Consider the following 15,884-nt stretch of genomic DNA (forward strand, 5'->3'; position numbering starts at 1 on the left):
TCGACGTTAATCTCGTCATGGCAAAAATATGTATTTTCTTCATGTGTGGCCCTCATATTCTGTCATAATTATTGCTATGTGTGAACTTACTTTTAAATGATGCTGTGCTTGCGTTAACATGTTCAAATATATCACCTGAAACACTTATTGAGAAGTTCTGCTTGTGAAGTAAACAAGGTAAACAAGAATATATCCGCCATCTTTTCCAACAAGACATTGTTGGTCCTTATATACTGGGAAAACGTTTGGTTATTACCTCATACATTTTGTATCACAAACAAATATATTTTAGGAGTCAGACACAGAGACTATACTTGCATTATTTTAGTCCTCCTCCCACACTTTAAGATTACAGAGTAAATTATCTCTGTATTGTTTGGTTTCACTGAATATGCTAATAATCTTAACGCTCAGTTTGACTTGATTAAGATGCTAATCATTGCATGTAAGTTTTATATTCACAAATCAAAATGAACACTTTTTTTAAATTAAACAGTACATTTCTTCAGTTTCAGAACAAAAAAAGTGATTAAAGACATAAAACCTTTGTAACCTTTTATTATTTTCAATGAAATGTATACATATTGAGATACTTTTAAAAATTAAACTGTCCACCTGTGTTTTTCTTACATCTCTTGTCCTCACTTCCTGTCGTTCAAAATGTGAAGTAAAAACATTTAATTTAAAATAAGAGTGAAAAGAGCAGATTATACAGAAATAATTAGCTTTCACGTCAATCATTAATAGTAAATTAAAAAACAACTCAAAACTGGTCTCAGGTCAAACGTTCATCTCCGTTGGAGCCCTGAATAATTAAAACTGGGCCAATTATTGACATGTCTACATATAACTTTAAGTGTTGCTATTTTCTACTAAATAGATAAATATTTTTATAATGATAGAGCAAAGACACATTTTCACAAGAGTTATTTATTTAAACGTGAGAGAACACACATTATCTGGTCGAGAAAATAACTCATTATTAACCCAATTTACGTCAGTAAAATAGTGTCAAACAGTCAAGAGGCTAAACAAACAACCACATTTTATTATTTTTACCAAATATACAACAAATTTAAACAATCAAAAAGCTGGAAAACACGTAAAACAGTGATGAATGACAAAGAACTGACGTTTCTTCATTCTCTCATAAATGACATAGCCATTGAAAAATTATATTCTCCCTAATGTGATATTGACGTTTTTATTTTGTGGATAAAGTGAAGTGATAAGAATCTGGATCATTTGTAATCCTGTTGATTGAAGGTGTGAAGAGTGAATTTGAGTCAAACCCCCTGGCATCCCTTTCAGAAAGAGCGGAAAAAGAAACTGACATCACAGCGCCAACCTCCGCGATTGGACTGGAAAAATCATCTGGCAGAGTGGTGGAGCAGCTTCACTGAAACCCGATGGATGAAGAATTGAATTTGCCAGGCTGGAACTTTGCTCCTCCTTACATGTTTGGCTCTGAAATAAAGGGAGAACAAAGAGAGTCATATCCTTCTCATAATATCTACTTAACCTGGTTTGTTTGTTACATACAGCTATGCTCTGTTTGTTTACAGGACATATTCTTTATACATTGTCTTATGTCGATATTGATATCGCAACCTTGATTATCCACAAATACTGATATCTGTCCAATACAGTCCTTTTATATATTTTAAACAACTACGCCCTTAATTCATTTGTCCTAATTCATTGACAACTTGGCCATAACAAAACATCTGCTCCCATAAATAACAAATATAAAGCCTTACAACATTTTTGCTGCATTTTATTTGCAGTGTGTGTTATAGAATCATTTGTGAAATCTCTGGGATATTTAGGGTTTTTGTATTGTGTCAGATTTGGAACAGAATGTTGATACTAAATATCGCTGTATTTTGTAATGTATTTGCATATTTTTTAAAATCAATTTTATGGTGTGAGAAAGTGCGGATTGTGTCATTTTGTGAAATATTTACTTATCTACCCACGACTTGGATGACAGCTGTATACAGAGCATCATTAACATGTTCCACACACTCACCCCAGGCATAATCAGTCACTTTGGAGCTGTGAGTGATGCGACAGATGTATCTCTCTCCGTCCAATGGCTTGAAGCCCACGTGCTTGGTCAGATGGAAATGCCAGTTATCTCCAAAGGCCAGGTCACTCTGCTGTGCAGAGGGGATCTCTCTTCCATCCTTCAGAAGCTCGATGGTGATGTCAGGGGGGTGGAAGTCGCTCACACGGCAGACGAGTGTGTTGTCTTCCCCGTACTTGCCTTTTTTGTCACTGAACACCTGGACTTTGGGAGGACCTGAAGACAAGAAGGAGGGACATGACGCTCGACTGCTGAGAACCAGACACAGTATCACCAACATCTGATGCCTTACAATGGGGTCGTACCTATGTTCCCCGATCGGGGAGCATTGGACCTTTTAAAAAAAAAAAGGGTCCTATGTTCCCCACTTTGTGGAAGCCTGGGTGTGGAGCTCCAGGGTAAAGAGTTAGGGTTAGGGTAAGGGTTGGGGTTGGGGTTAGGGGTAGGGTCCTATGTTCCCGGGTCCTTTTGGGTGAACAGCGGGGAACATGGAACCCTTTTTTAGAGAAAGGGTCTTATGTTCCCCGGTCACATACAAAGCGGGGAACATAGGACCCGGGGAACATAGATATACGATCCCCCTTACAATATGTCACTGACATGGAATGCAATTAATTAATGGATCAATATAAATCTTGTTTTGTTATATCTGTTTGTGCTACTTGATTTACACTTGACACTTTGTTAACTTCAAAATAATATTTATAGATTTTTTTTAGTTTAATTCTAATCATCATTATTATAACATTACCATTATTTTGTTTATGTGCTTAGGATTTTACATGTTTTGTTTTATTGTAAACATTTGAAATTTGAGTGAATTTCCGTGGATAACCATGAGTGGGAGGAAAAATGGAAGTCATCATCTTTTTAGGTCATTCCAGGACCTCTTGATTTATGACAACCTTACAATTCTTGTGTTTTAGAGCAATTTTAAGAGTAGATTTTTTTTTTTTACAATATAGAATTTTTAAGTAAAAAAAATATATAAATAACCTGAAAGAGAAGAGGTAACATATTTACGTTGTCTGCTCCTTTGTTAAATAGCATTACTTGTTCTGGTTGCTTTTTTTTCTTTGTTTCACTTTGTCTTTTTCTGTCACAGAACTTGACTATAATTTTATATTTGAACAAGTCGGCAGTGACAAGATGACGTCCTCTCCTTCACACAAAAACAATGGGATATCTTTGGGGAACAACGGTGTCCAAGAGCAGGAAAACGTGGAAGTAAAGTCAAGTTGACGGCCATCTTATATTTGTATTTACATAATACACGCAGTTTTCTAATAGGACGTAACTCATTTTACGTCACTCACTGAAAAAAAAACCTTAAAGTATGCTTATTATCTTCATATAACAGTAGTTTGAATGAACAGTTAATTTAGGTCTCACCAACTTTAGTCATAAGAACCATTTTCTTTCATCTGTGTAAAACGCACCTTGTCTGTCTAGCCAGTAGAGGGCGCTGTTACAGCAGAGAATTGAGGCGTTTTACTGGAAATCGAAACTTAATAAATGCTGAAGGGAATTAACATTAAAAAAAAACCTGTTTTATCTTGTTAATTTATCACATTCACGCTTATCCAACTTCCACAACGACATATATTTGTTTGTGAGTGTGATCAGCGTTTCACTCATGTACACATTATGTTATCATCATTATTATTATTATTATTATTATTATCAAAATGTTCTGCATTTTTCTGTGTAGTTTGACAATATACAAAACACACAGCTAAATGTACCTGTCGTGTAGCAACTATAAAGGCGTCAGACTGTACAGTTAGCTTGTTTCTCTGTAGTAAAACGGTTCCAAACAGTTACCGGATAAAGAAAAACGACTACTTACTGTTTTTGGACTCCACTGAGCAGTAAACGACAGCCAGCGCTGCCAAACACAGAAGGAACTTCATGCTTGGTCCGAATGATGTGTTCGAAAAAGTGCGTGCGATCTCTGCGATTATCAGAGTGATCTGTAGCGAAAGTATCCGGAGACGAGCAGTGATATAAAAGTGTCGAGAGGGACCGCCCCCAAACACAACAGCAGCCAATCATTTATTCACACCACGCTGTTACCAGGTAGGGTTTGGCCACACAGGTTTGGTTCATGAGCCTGTAGAGAAACACAAGAGTGAGCCTCTCTCCCTGCTCTCGCTTTTATTTTATAAAATACACTGTTTTCAAGAAAGTAAAATCAGCCTCATTTGTTTTTATAGCTAAAAAAAATAATATGATTTTAAGAAAAAAAATTCTAACTTTCATGCTCTTATAGCGAAATAATTTCAATGTACATAAAAGTGGACGAAAAAGGCTCTGCAACTGAATAATTTGTGGTAGGTCATCATAAGGTTATTTCATACATTTTTACTATCAATACTATGACTATGACTCAAAATAATTGCAGTATTTTTTTATTTTTTAAATAAAGGTTTATGTCAAACCACGCACAGTAAATTAAGTTTAAGTCACACTAAAACAATGAATCCAAAAAAGACTGTGTTAAATTAAACACTTTCCTATTGGTGTGTCTGTAGTAGTACAGCATTTCATAATAGGGTGAATAAGGTTATTATCGCCTAGGTGAGCCGTGCTAAATCAATTATTTGAGGACAATGAAAATGATAACAGTGTCCTAAGGCCTTCACAGTGACCTCATTTCAACCTTTAAACACATGCCCATGCAGGACATTGGAGCAATATCTTGTTTTCTTCCCTTTCATAAAGTTCGACAGGTTAAAACAATGTCAACCCCCAAAATGAAAAAACAAAAGTGAAACTAATCACAAAAACAAGTGCGCAGACATCAGAAATCACATCCACTGTCTTTCTGAAGAAGCAAGTTATGTTGTTTGTTTGCTTGTTTGTTTTTCATAAAGTGTTTTTAGGCCAATTTAAAAGATCATATTGTGAAAAGTAAGTGAAAATATAAATATGTTTGTGTGTATAATGTGCATCCACAGTATATAAATAGACAACAATAATATATTTTCATATTAAGAAATTGGGATGGGGTCATTCATGAATGTATGTATGCAGTGCATCCACACAAACAGCTGTAACAGTGTATTTACTCACATATTTATTTATTTAACTGACCATACACTCGTGCTAAATGTTTAACAGTGTATTTACTTACATATCTTTTACTGACCATACACTCGTGCTAAATGTTTAACAGTGTATTTACTTACATATTTATTTATTTTACTGACCATACACTCATGCTAAATGTTTAACAGTGTATTTACTTACATATCTTTTACTGACCATACACTCGTGCTAAATGTTTAACAGTGTATTTACTTACATATTTATTTATTTTACTGACCATACACTCGTGCTAAATGTTTAACAGTGTATTTACTTACATATTTATTTATTTTACTGACCATACACTCGTGCTAAATGTTTAACAGTGTATTAACAGTTGCTGTATAAAAAATACTGCTGATTTCACAGAAATATAATAGCAAATTAAAGGTAAACATTCTTCGATAATCATTATTAAAGGGTTTCTACATGTATCTGCCTATATGTGATGTGCCCAGTTCCTAAAAGGGAAACTTGAGTAAAAGTACAAGTATGTTACCAGAAAATTACCTTGGTAGAAGTTGGAGTCACTGTTTATAATATTAGTAAAAGTCTTAAAGTAATAATAATAATAATAATAATGCATTATATTTAATCTTTAAGTATATGACATTTACTCTACGTAAGTATCAAAAAGATGTTAAAATGTAAAGTAGCTCATCAATACTAACAAGTAACAAAGATAGTTAGAGGAAATGTAGTCGAGTAAAGATTAAAGTTGATAGAAATATAAACAACAAAGTAAAGATATGTGAATTTTGTACTTATTTGTTATTACAACACTGCATTGTTTTTAAACTTGATGACCACCTGATTTCCACTGATATGTGTTTTCTCCTATGTTTTCCTCATTGTAATTAAAAGTATTATTCACCCTCTGCAGTTTGAGCACAGTTGCACAACTGGTTTGCATTCACAGAGCATTTTTCTCGTCTTGATGACCAAGCTGCTTTACCCGTTCACACCCATTCACTCACACAACAATGCGCTGCATGATTTATCTATTTTATTTTATTTTGAATCACTCATCTGGAACAACAGAACAAGTCCAAAGATGACTCACTCTACCACTGAAAAAATATATCTAGTCATGGTTAGATATATTTAGATATCTAAAGAGTGATCAGCAGTTATTTGATTAGTTTATTTATTTACATTATTTGGTTTTATTTTGTATTTCAAGTAAAAACCAAAGCCATTAAACTGCATTATTTGTTTAATTCACTTAGTGTGTCACTTTATAATGTTACATTTATATCAATAATAGTGAAGCACCAGCTACTCTGAGGCTGTGTGTGTGTGTGTGTGTGTGTGTGTGTGTGTGAAAGTAAAGCCAGTAGAGGGCGCTTATTTCAAAGCAGAGAATATTTTTTTTATTATTGTAAATCGAAAGTAAATCCATTGCTGAGGGGAATTCCACCAACATGATAAAACCCTGACAAACCTGTTTTCTAATGTTTCTCTTTCACATGAGACTCTTACATCAGCTCTTGACCACTAAAAACACAGCACATTCTGGTTGATTTTTCATGTATTTCATTTTACATTAAATAATAATAAAAAAAACATTCTCATTATGATAATACAATGTGAGCCAAGGCATAATATTGTGTATTATATATTATTATGTATTATATTATACATTTACAAGTTACTGTTACTGTAAGTTACTGTATTGAATACTTTTTTTGTGTATTTTGTATTTTTTAAGTACAATTTAAAATCAGGATTTTGTATTTTACTTGAGTACGTAGTGACTCAAGTATTGTACTTAGTTACTTTATAAATCCTATCCGTTACTGAGTAAAAATTCAGCACAATGAAGACCTACAGGGTGAAAATATACAGCAGAACCAGACTAATGATGATGTGATTAGCACCAGCACTGGCGCGTGGAACATAGAGGGCGTGGCCAAAAGTGGCGTAATATCCTGTGTCGCGTGAGCTCCAAAATAGTTTTGGATTTCTGACCTTGTCATATTTCTACTACGCTCACACCCCACGCAAAGTAACTTTTACTTAAAGTACATTTCAAATGAACTACTTTTTACTTCTACTTGTGTACATTTTCAGATGACTACTTTTACTTTTACTTGAGTAGTATTTCATCAAAGTATTGGTACTTTTACTTGAGTACAATATTTTAGTACTTTTCCCACCTCTGAGAAATACTGTTCTACTGTATATACCAGGGTACGTGATCGGAATGGAGCTGAGCGATTTTGACCGGAGTGTGTAGAAAATAAAACACATAAAAAAATCATAATAATAAATTAAATAATAATAATTAGTGTCACCTAAGGCAATCTGACAACTTGCAGAGTCTGAGCATACATGAGGAGGAGAAAATGGATTTACCCTTCAGTGATGCTGTATCTCTCTATAAGCTCTTTGACTAAGTTACAGAAAAACAAACAGTGAACGGCGAGCTCTTTTAGTTCATGTGTTGTATGGACTATGAATCGCATTATCCAGGTGTGTCTTGATTTTAGTCAGACTAATGTGTTTACATTACATTACAAGACAAATGATTGTCTTAGTCTGGCTAAAATCTGACTTATAACACACATGCAAACCCACTGAGTGTGTGAAGTATGACTTCAGTTGACTTTGCTCAGCCCATTTAAACAGCTGTATTCTAACGGTGGTGATAATAGTGTCCAATATTTGATGTAAAAAGTTTGAGAACCACTGTGTTAAATGGTAGAATGAGACACAATAGAGATCACAAAATACTTTGAGCAACTGGTGCAGGAGATGGGAAAATGTCTCCCTTGAGCCTCCTGATGTATATTTTATTTTCACAACCTTAAGAAAAGACATGACTTCTTAAAGTGTAACAGAATGGTACGTCTAGCTATATAAAGTCCAAAAAAGTAGTCATGCAAAAGCTGCTCCAACCATGAAAAACCAGGACTTTTATGTTTGTTTGTTTTCCTCCAGTTATTTTGGACTTCCCCTGCTGACACTGGATTTTGAAGTCAAAGTTCAAAATGACTTCAATCATGTTTACGACATGAATTACACCTGACACAGTAAGACACAATGTAATATTAGCAGATCTGCTCAGCAGATGACCATAGTCATATACTGCCATCTGCTGGTCTAAACGTGATGTTTCAGACACTATCCCTGAGTTTGTGTCTGTTGATTTAGATCCAGATGGTGAGGAATATCAGATCTTTCAACACATGAACACAAGCTCTATTTGTGTGTGACACATTTTTGGCATACATATTTTCTGGCTGTGTTGCAGTAAAGTGAACTAGAAATACTTATCCTCTATTGTCGTTATAGCATTGCTAAAACAACAAATCTAACGGTGGCTTTAGATTTCTTTCTTCTTTTCTTAACTTTCCAGCAGGAAACTGCAGCGTGTTATCAATCGGACATCAAAGCACAGTTTTGATGACATCATAGCACCCAGTATCTGTTATAAAAGTTTATTTAACCTTTATTTAATTCAACTGATCGTAAGAACCCATTGGCGTTGTCGGTTTACAACCTACTACATAGTGTGTGAAATAAAACTTCAAAAGGTTTGCTTGTTCAGGTTGTCCTTTCCAGAGGGGAGTTTATTCAGCTTGTAGTGAGCAGTTTAGTAAAGGTCTGGACATATATGATAGTTTTTTTTTCCATACCAGATGGTGGCGGTAATGCACCAATCCGTTGTATGCCAACCGCTATAAAACCGCATTAAAGAAGAAAATTCCGTCCACACTCCAGTCCAGTAGGTGGCGCTAATGCACCTTCGTATCCATGGCATCGCCTCTTAAATAAACACCAGTGCTTTCGTATTCTCGTGACCACTTTTCATACCCTGTTATATTCTAAGCCGAGGAAACACTAAAGAGGCACAATGAGTACGGAAAAATATCCCAGGTCGTCCATCGAAGACGACTTTAACTATGGCACTAATGTTGCTACAGCCAGTGTTCAGATACGAATGGGTGAGTAAAGTGTGAAATGTTTGACTTGTAGTGTTGACGGCACCTAAGCTAACGTCACGTCAGCTAACCTAGCCATGGCTAACCTGCGTAGTAGTATTGTTTGTTAGATGTACATATACCGTTCTGTTATTTTTTTATGCCGTATTATTATTGTCATTGTGCTTTTTGTGTCGTATGCGCCGCGTTAGAGGTCATGTTTATTACATTAGCACTGTTACTCATAAAGCTAGCCCAGTATTCGCTCGGTACTGTAACACGGGTTAAACAGTGGTGAGAGTGAAACCACAGAAACATTTCAGGATTAACCTGAACAGCCTGAATAAGACTATCACATTACATTAACTCCAATAATGTCACAGCTTAGAGTAACCCGTCTAATGTAAGTCACATAGACTAAATTTCATTATATTCAGGCCACAGTGCCACAATATAATGCTGGCATACGCGTAAGAAACAATTAGACTATAGTCTGCAACATGTATACAGGAACGTTAATGGACTAATTATTAATTGTAACAATATAATATAATAATATACGTCACAATCTGAATGTTTCTTAAACACAAAAAGTTCAGTGGTCAGATAATCTATTTTATGGTCATTAATATCATACACGTTGCTTCTATTTAGAAAAAACAATTGATGGTTAGAATATAATTATTGATGTTCATGAAAGATGTTGGAGAAGCCTTTTGGCAAGTGGATCGAATCAATTGTTTCTTGTGTCCCCAGTGGAAGCCATGTTTACATGTTTTTCCAAGTATAGGAGGCTCATAAAGTGCAGTCAGCTGTATGTAAATGCTCACACAATGGCTGTTATGTAATAAAGAATAGCCTCACATTCATTTCATAAAAAGTACCCACATTAAGTTGAAGGTTCTGCTGCTGAAATGATGCATCTCCACATCTGTCTTCACCGATCAGACTTCCTGAGAAAAGTGTACAGCCTCCTCAGCCTGCAGATCATTCTGACCACAGCCACCTCTGCTCTCTTCATGTTCTCCCAAACTATCAGGGAGTTTGTCCACACCAAGTAAGTATGCTGTGTGTAACCAAGATGTGATTTCATGTGTCATCTTTAATGGTCCTGTTTTCTTCCATTCTGTCTCCACAGCTGACATGCACAAAAAGCCAAATAACAAATGCACATTACACACACAGCAAAACCCAGAATCTATATTTGTTAAAAGGGTCAAATAAAATCACTGATCCTCATTTACACCTAGTAAAATTAAATTATGCTCACTTAGATTAAAATATGCCACACCCCATAATAGTCTGATTGAAAATGATTATGTTTGCCTTTAAAGTAAAACACTTTAAAGCCCCACACTCAAAGTTTTGTTTGACCTATTTCAGCTTTGATTATGACACACATTTGTTCTAATGTCCAAGTATTTGTATTAATGATGAGACTTGGACCTCTGGGCTCTGTAGAAATTATGTCTCATGCACCATGAACAACTCTTTCATGGTTTGAACTCCATGAATGTTGGCAGTGTCATCTTGGTTTACCTGGTCATTAATATATTTAAATCATCAGCTGACCTCATTTTTGGCCCCATAACTGAGCCCTAACCTGTCTGACGACTGAAACCACCCAAAACATTCATTACACTGCCCCCCACAGCCACACAGGCTTGTATGGTAGACACTGGGCCAAATATTTGAATACATGACTTGTGTTTTGGCAGGGTTATGTATGTTTATGTAACTATGATGCTGAAATACATGAAAAAGCAGTTAGTTTTTAGGTCTACTTGGCCCTCCAGTGAAATTAAAGTTTTTTTTTGTTTGTTTTTTTTAACTTATAATGACTCTTTTGTATTTGTCAGATGTGTACATATATGGTGCTTATATTACAGTAGCAGTGCAGTCTAATTTGGACTCTGCTTTCCTCCTCAGTCCTGCGGTGGTTTTGGTCCCAGCACTGGGTTCTCTGATTCTTCTTGTGGCCTTGGCCGTGTACAGGCACCAGCATCCAGTCAACCTCTACCTGCTGCTTGTATTTGTAAGCCTTTTTTGTATTTGTATGATAAAGGTCCAAGTCGGAATATTTGGTGAAATCTGGGCTGTCTATACCTGGCATTAGAATTTGTTTTCTGTGATAATTATTATTATTATTTACACATGGTATTAACATGTGTCCACATCAAATACTCAGGGTGTTTCTTCTTCCACTGTGTAGCCACAACTCTAAGTTCGGTCTAAGGTGATAATTAAAACTAAAAACCTGTTCAAGTTCAAATTATCCAGCCTAGAATGCTACGGACATTTTAAATTAATTATCAAGTTTTCCACCAGAGGGTTCTGTGAACGCAGTTAGCTTCACTAGAGCTGATGATGTCACACGAGATGACCGTGGTCAAGTATCACGTGATTTGCGGTTGTCTTGAGAGATTTGTGCAGTGGACACGGAAAATGGCATATTTTAAAAGACTGTTATTTTGGAAGGATTTTCCAAATCGGATTTTCCAGCTCTACTAATAATAATTATTAATGTACTAATAACTTCTAAATGTATTTGTTTTTGCAGACTCTGTTGGAGGCAGTTTCTGTGGCCACTGCTGGTGAGTAACCCATCAGAGAGTCTGTCACTTTCTCTTGCTTTGAGTCTGTTGACAGACTGTCCTGACTGCGGCATTCTCCCTCTCCACAGTGACCTTCTATGACTACTCCACTGTATTGCAAGCCTTGTTTCTGACCTGTGCCGTGTTTGCTGGACTGACAGCCTTCACCTTCCAGTCCAAAAGAGACTTCAGCAGATTGGGAGTAGGGTGGGTGTGCCACAATTTTGTTGTTGTTGTTTTTTTGAGAGTTGTTTTTAAATCAATGCTGCTTTAACCCTCTGGTGTGTTCTGACTCTACAGTCTGTTTGCCTGCCTCTGGATCCTCCTCATCGCAAGCTGCATGAGGGTGAGTTGAACTTTCTCACTTGAATATGTTGTTTCATATATGAACAGGAACCACCCTTTCATCCTCAAGCCCCATTTCCACCATGGGGAACAGTTTGATTCAGTTTGGTATATTTTATTTAATTATTTGTGTTTCTATTGTCAAACTTTTAAAGCAGAACTATTCAGGGTTTTTACCTTAATTTAACAGCTTCAGAGTCATTGTGATTATATGGATGGATTCGGTGATATATCATCATCATTTGCTTGTGCTATATGATAATCGATATGCCAGCACAAATCTCAATATTTTAATGAATAAATTAAGGCACTCTAAACTGACGCCAGGCGCTGCTACTTCATGTCTCCTTGTGGACGACACTGCTCAAATGAATTGAGGAAATTTGGGCAGAAGTTACCTAGCGGAATAATGGCGTAGAAATCTATGCTGAAATGTCCCGTCCACATTTCAATACATAGATTGTATGCACTACTATTTAGACAGATATTGTGATGTATCGCTATATCAGGGTTTCCTCCTGAAAACCTGCTAAGCCCGGTTAGTACCTCTCGGGCGCACGGCGGTTTTGTAAAAAAAAAAAAAAAGTTCACAGGAAATTTTTAATTATGACTATTATGTGCTATTGTAAGACATTTATTAACAATACTTAAACACCAACTATAGAGTCTTACAAAAAGACACTCTTGAAATTAAATAAATAATATAATTTTTTTTCACTCAAGTTAAATATTAGGTAATTGGCCAGTGAATCTTAAAACAAGCCATGAAATGGTTACTTTTAAAAGTAAAATAAATCAACATGCGGATTTTATTTTTGCGCACCGCCCCTGCGCTGTTCTCTTCTCCCTCTCCTGTGCTGTTCGTCGCTCCTGCGCTTCTGCGTCTCCAAGCGCTCATTTCATATCTAAAGCAGACTGGATCATTTCTCTACGTGTTTTATCCCCACATAAAAATAATGATCTTTATGAAGAGGATCGAGTACAGTCGCGATGAAGTGCAGGGAATCTGAGTAGATCTGAGTAAAACGTGGTGACAAACTCTTAAGAGCAGAGCGCACTTTTCATCGTTTTCACTCCGTGGTCTCAATCTTTGTGAAAGAAGATGCTTTAATGCTGCAATTAAGGGAATAACCGATGCATCAGATGAGCTGATCTCTTTAGTTAACTGCTCAAAGAGAGAGAATGTTCTCTGTTGCGAAGTGAATGTCGCGGGGAGTTCAGAATCTGCTCCGTATGCAGCTAAGTTTTGCTTTTGCGCAGAGATTTTCCAGCGTTTAACAGGTGCTGTATCACCGTGTTGTAGCTGTGTTTCGACCGCCAAATTATTGGTGCTTCCCTAAATATAACATCTTTATTGACAAGAATGATGTAACCGTAATAAGCGGGCCCGTCAGGCTTATAATACACTGGGGGAAACTCTGGCTATATGATTGTCTTGCAATATTGATTATCACAGAATAATTGTATTGTGATATTATTGGTATCGTGGACCATGTATCATGAAGTACCATGTGATTCCCACCCTACTCCTGCTAATGGGTAACCTTTTTAATGAAAGATAAACTTGAAAAGATGTTTGTTTTTTTTGTCGTCTATGATTTACCAGTTCCCCTATCCACTTTGCAACCCTAGCCTACAGTGTGATGTTCCTAGGTTTTGCAGGCGTTGCCTTCATGGCTGCTCTGTTGTCTTTGCAGTTCTTCTTCAACAGTGATGCCACAGAGCTGGTCATGTCTGCCGCTGGTGCTCTGGTCTTCTGTGGCTTCATCATCTATGACACGCACCTGCTGATGAAGCAGCTGTCCCCCGAGGAGCACATTCTGGCCTCCATCAACCTCTACCTGGACATCGTCAACCTCTTCCTGCACATCCTGCGTGTCCTTGACTCTCTGAAGAAGCACTGAGGACGGCTGCTTCAGGCTCTCTGGAAGGCCTTATCGTCATCATTTTCTTCCTCTGTGGGATGTTTATTGCTGCCACCTCTGGAGTTAAAAAACTCCTTCATGACACAGTCTGTCATATTCTTTCTCTCTGCTCATCATCTGTCCTCATGCCATGTTGTCTCATTTGCTATATACTTTGGTTCATTTCCCCCAATTATTTCTGAAAGCTGATTGTGCTTTTGTAACAAATTAAGGATCTTTCTATTTATCAAGTGTCTAAAGTAAAGTTCACATGATGCTGTAAACTTGTGTGTGTGCAGGTACATGTGTTTTTTCTATGTCGTGGATTGGTGAACATTTTTTATTGGGCTTTGAAAATGCTACCAAAAAGGGGAAATGATATGGGGAATGATGAGTGATAAAACCTGGCTTAATTAAGTTTGGCTTTATTTCTACAGGTTGACCCCTGAAGTTTAATTGTAGCGGTGCGAACTGTGATCTTTTTCATGTTTTGTTGATGCTGTATTGCTGTTTTTTTCTGTCTCCCACTTCATCTCCTGATGAACTGCTGTTCATCATGTTTCAGTTGCCATCACAGCGTCCTGGTCTGTGGCTGGGTTCTCCACATCCTGTGGTACTAATGAGGCTTTAAATGTATGCTACCTGGTTATAAAGCTCGCTGGCACACCCCAACTGGCCCAACAGCTGCTCTGCTTCTTGTTTTAGTGCAAGAAAGTCTTTCCCTTTCAGGTTTCACATCTAATTCTACTAATTTGTTCTTGAACTGTGTTGTTAATGATTTCAGTGTTAACATTCCCTCTCACATCATACATGTTAATGTTATGTATGATAGCAAGATGATGAGACATAGTACACTGGTTTGAATGACGTTTAACAAAGTGCATGTCTGGGTTGGTTGTACATACTGTTATTTTATGGTGTTAATGTAATTGTGGAATTATTTTGGAACCAAAATATAAACGTAATATAATTAAAAGTGAATGAGATGAATCTGTGCATACTTGTTTAATTATTATATACTTAAATAATACATACATACACTGTGATTATGAACTACAAACTCTGGAGGGCAGCATTGCACACCACGGTTTGCAGCCTGCCAGAAATGATCATACGGAGCAAAAAATGGGGAGAAAAAACATTCCAAATATAAGTGAAAAATATTTCTCCTGCTTCTTAATCTCGAAAATGTGACTTAAAAATATACGTTTGTAAAGTACCATAATCTATCTCTTTACAATTGGACTTGGATTATTAAATAAAAATAAAACTGTCCCTGATTAAAATCAATCTCGGTGACAGCTACAGATTTGCAGTTTTCTCCAAGGAACAGGAGTATTAGATCTTAGGAATCCCTAAGTTGAACAAATGTTTGTTTATTCTATTGATGTATTTATTTTGAATTAATCTGGAGTGAGGTGATTGATTTAAGGTGATATATGAGAATAACATTTAAAAGTGTGATTAATTTCTCCATTCCTTATTATTCCGTACCTAATGTGGTCGCTATAAACTACCATTTTTGGATGCTTCTCTACAGCTTTTTGAGATTCCTTGCCGTTTTTAAAAAATACAAAATTAATTTAAAACAATCTTTTTCTGCAATTATATCCACTGAAAATGAAAGGTGGATGCTACCCTAGTGTGCCTTTGATCTGTATGTGGGTTGCTGTGGAAATGAACTGTCTGTGTTTTGGGCAAAGAGGGTTAAACACTGCATGAAAAGCACTTTCTCGTTTACAGAAAATAATGGTATTTTAATTTAAAAAGAGTTTGGAACGCTGAAAGAAATGATGACTTTAAAAGTCTCTATGACTACGCTTACTTCCTTGAATTCCATTTTAAAGCGCATCTTTAACATGCATGTCCTCGTTTTGTCTATTTTAGTTTTTTATTCGTTATCTTTTTTTAAAAAGAGTTTGTAGGGTGAGAGTGG

At 36.3% G+C, this 15,884-nt stretch overlaps 2 protein-coding genes across 2 annotated transcripts; one reads left to right on the top strand and one right to left on the bottom strand.

The window, feature by feature from the left end:
• Positions 1-542: 542 nt before the first annotated feature.
• LOC310941427 (beta-2-microglobulin-like) lies at positions 543-4,058 on the bottom strand. The gene is made up of 3 exons (XM_083906600.1): positions 3,939-4,058; positions 2,033-2,305; positions 543-1,467 (listed from the first exon to the last, which is right to left on the bottom strand). The coding sequence occupies exons 1-3, from the start codon at positions 4,000-4,002 to the stop codon at positions 1,454-1,456; spliced, it is 351 nt and encodes a 116-aa protein (XP_083762726.1). The 5' UTR covers positions 4,003-4,058; the 3' UTR covers positions 543-1,453.
• Positions 4,059-8,984: 4,926 nt separating this feature from the next.
• tmbim4 (transmembrane BAX inhibitor motif containing 4) lies at positions 8,985-14,833 on the top strand. The gene is made up of 7 exons (XM_083907012.1): positions 8,985-9,129; positions 10,054-10,162; positions 11,035-11,140; positions 11,666-11,699; positions 11,789-11,906; positions 12,000-12,045; positions 13,742-14,833. The coding sequence occupies exons 1-7, from the start codon at positions 9,039-9,041 to the stop codon at positions 13,946-13,948; spliced, it is 711 nt and encodes a 236-aa protein (XP_083763138.1). The 5' UTR covers positions 8,985-9,038; the 3' UTR covers positions 13,949-14,833.
• Positions 14,834-15,884: the final 1,051 nt, after the last annotated feature.

Source organism: Microchirus variegatus (assembly GCF_963457635.1).
Source record: "Microchirus variegatus genome assembly, chromosome: 20".
NCBI lineage: Eukaryota > Metazoa > Chordata > Actinopteri > Pleuronectiformes > Soleidae > Microchirus > Microchirus variegatus.

Coding starts and splice junctions, on each gene's coding strand:
- tmbim4 (XM_083907012.1), top strand. CDS start 9,039: ATGAGTACGGAAAAATATCCCAGGTCGTCCATCGAAGACGACTTTAAC. Junction 11,700..11,788: donor AGTTTCTGTGGCCACTGCTG/GTGAGTAACCCA, acceptor CCCTCTCCACAG/TGACCTTCTATGACTACTCC. Junction 12,046..13,741: donor TCATCGCAAGCTGCATGAGG/GTGAGTTGAACT, acceptor TTGTCTTTGCAG/TTCTTCTTCAACAGTGATGC.
- LOC310941427 (XM_083906600.1), bottom strand. CDS start 4,002: ATGAAGTTCCTTCTGTGTTTGGCAGCGCTGGCTGTCGTTTACTGCTCA. Junction 2,306..3,938: donor CTCAGTGGAGTCCAAAAACA/GTAAGTAGTCGT, acceptor TCTTGTCTTCAG/GTCCTCCCAAAGTCCAGGTG.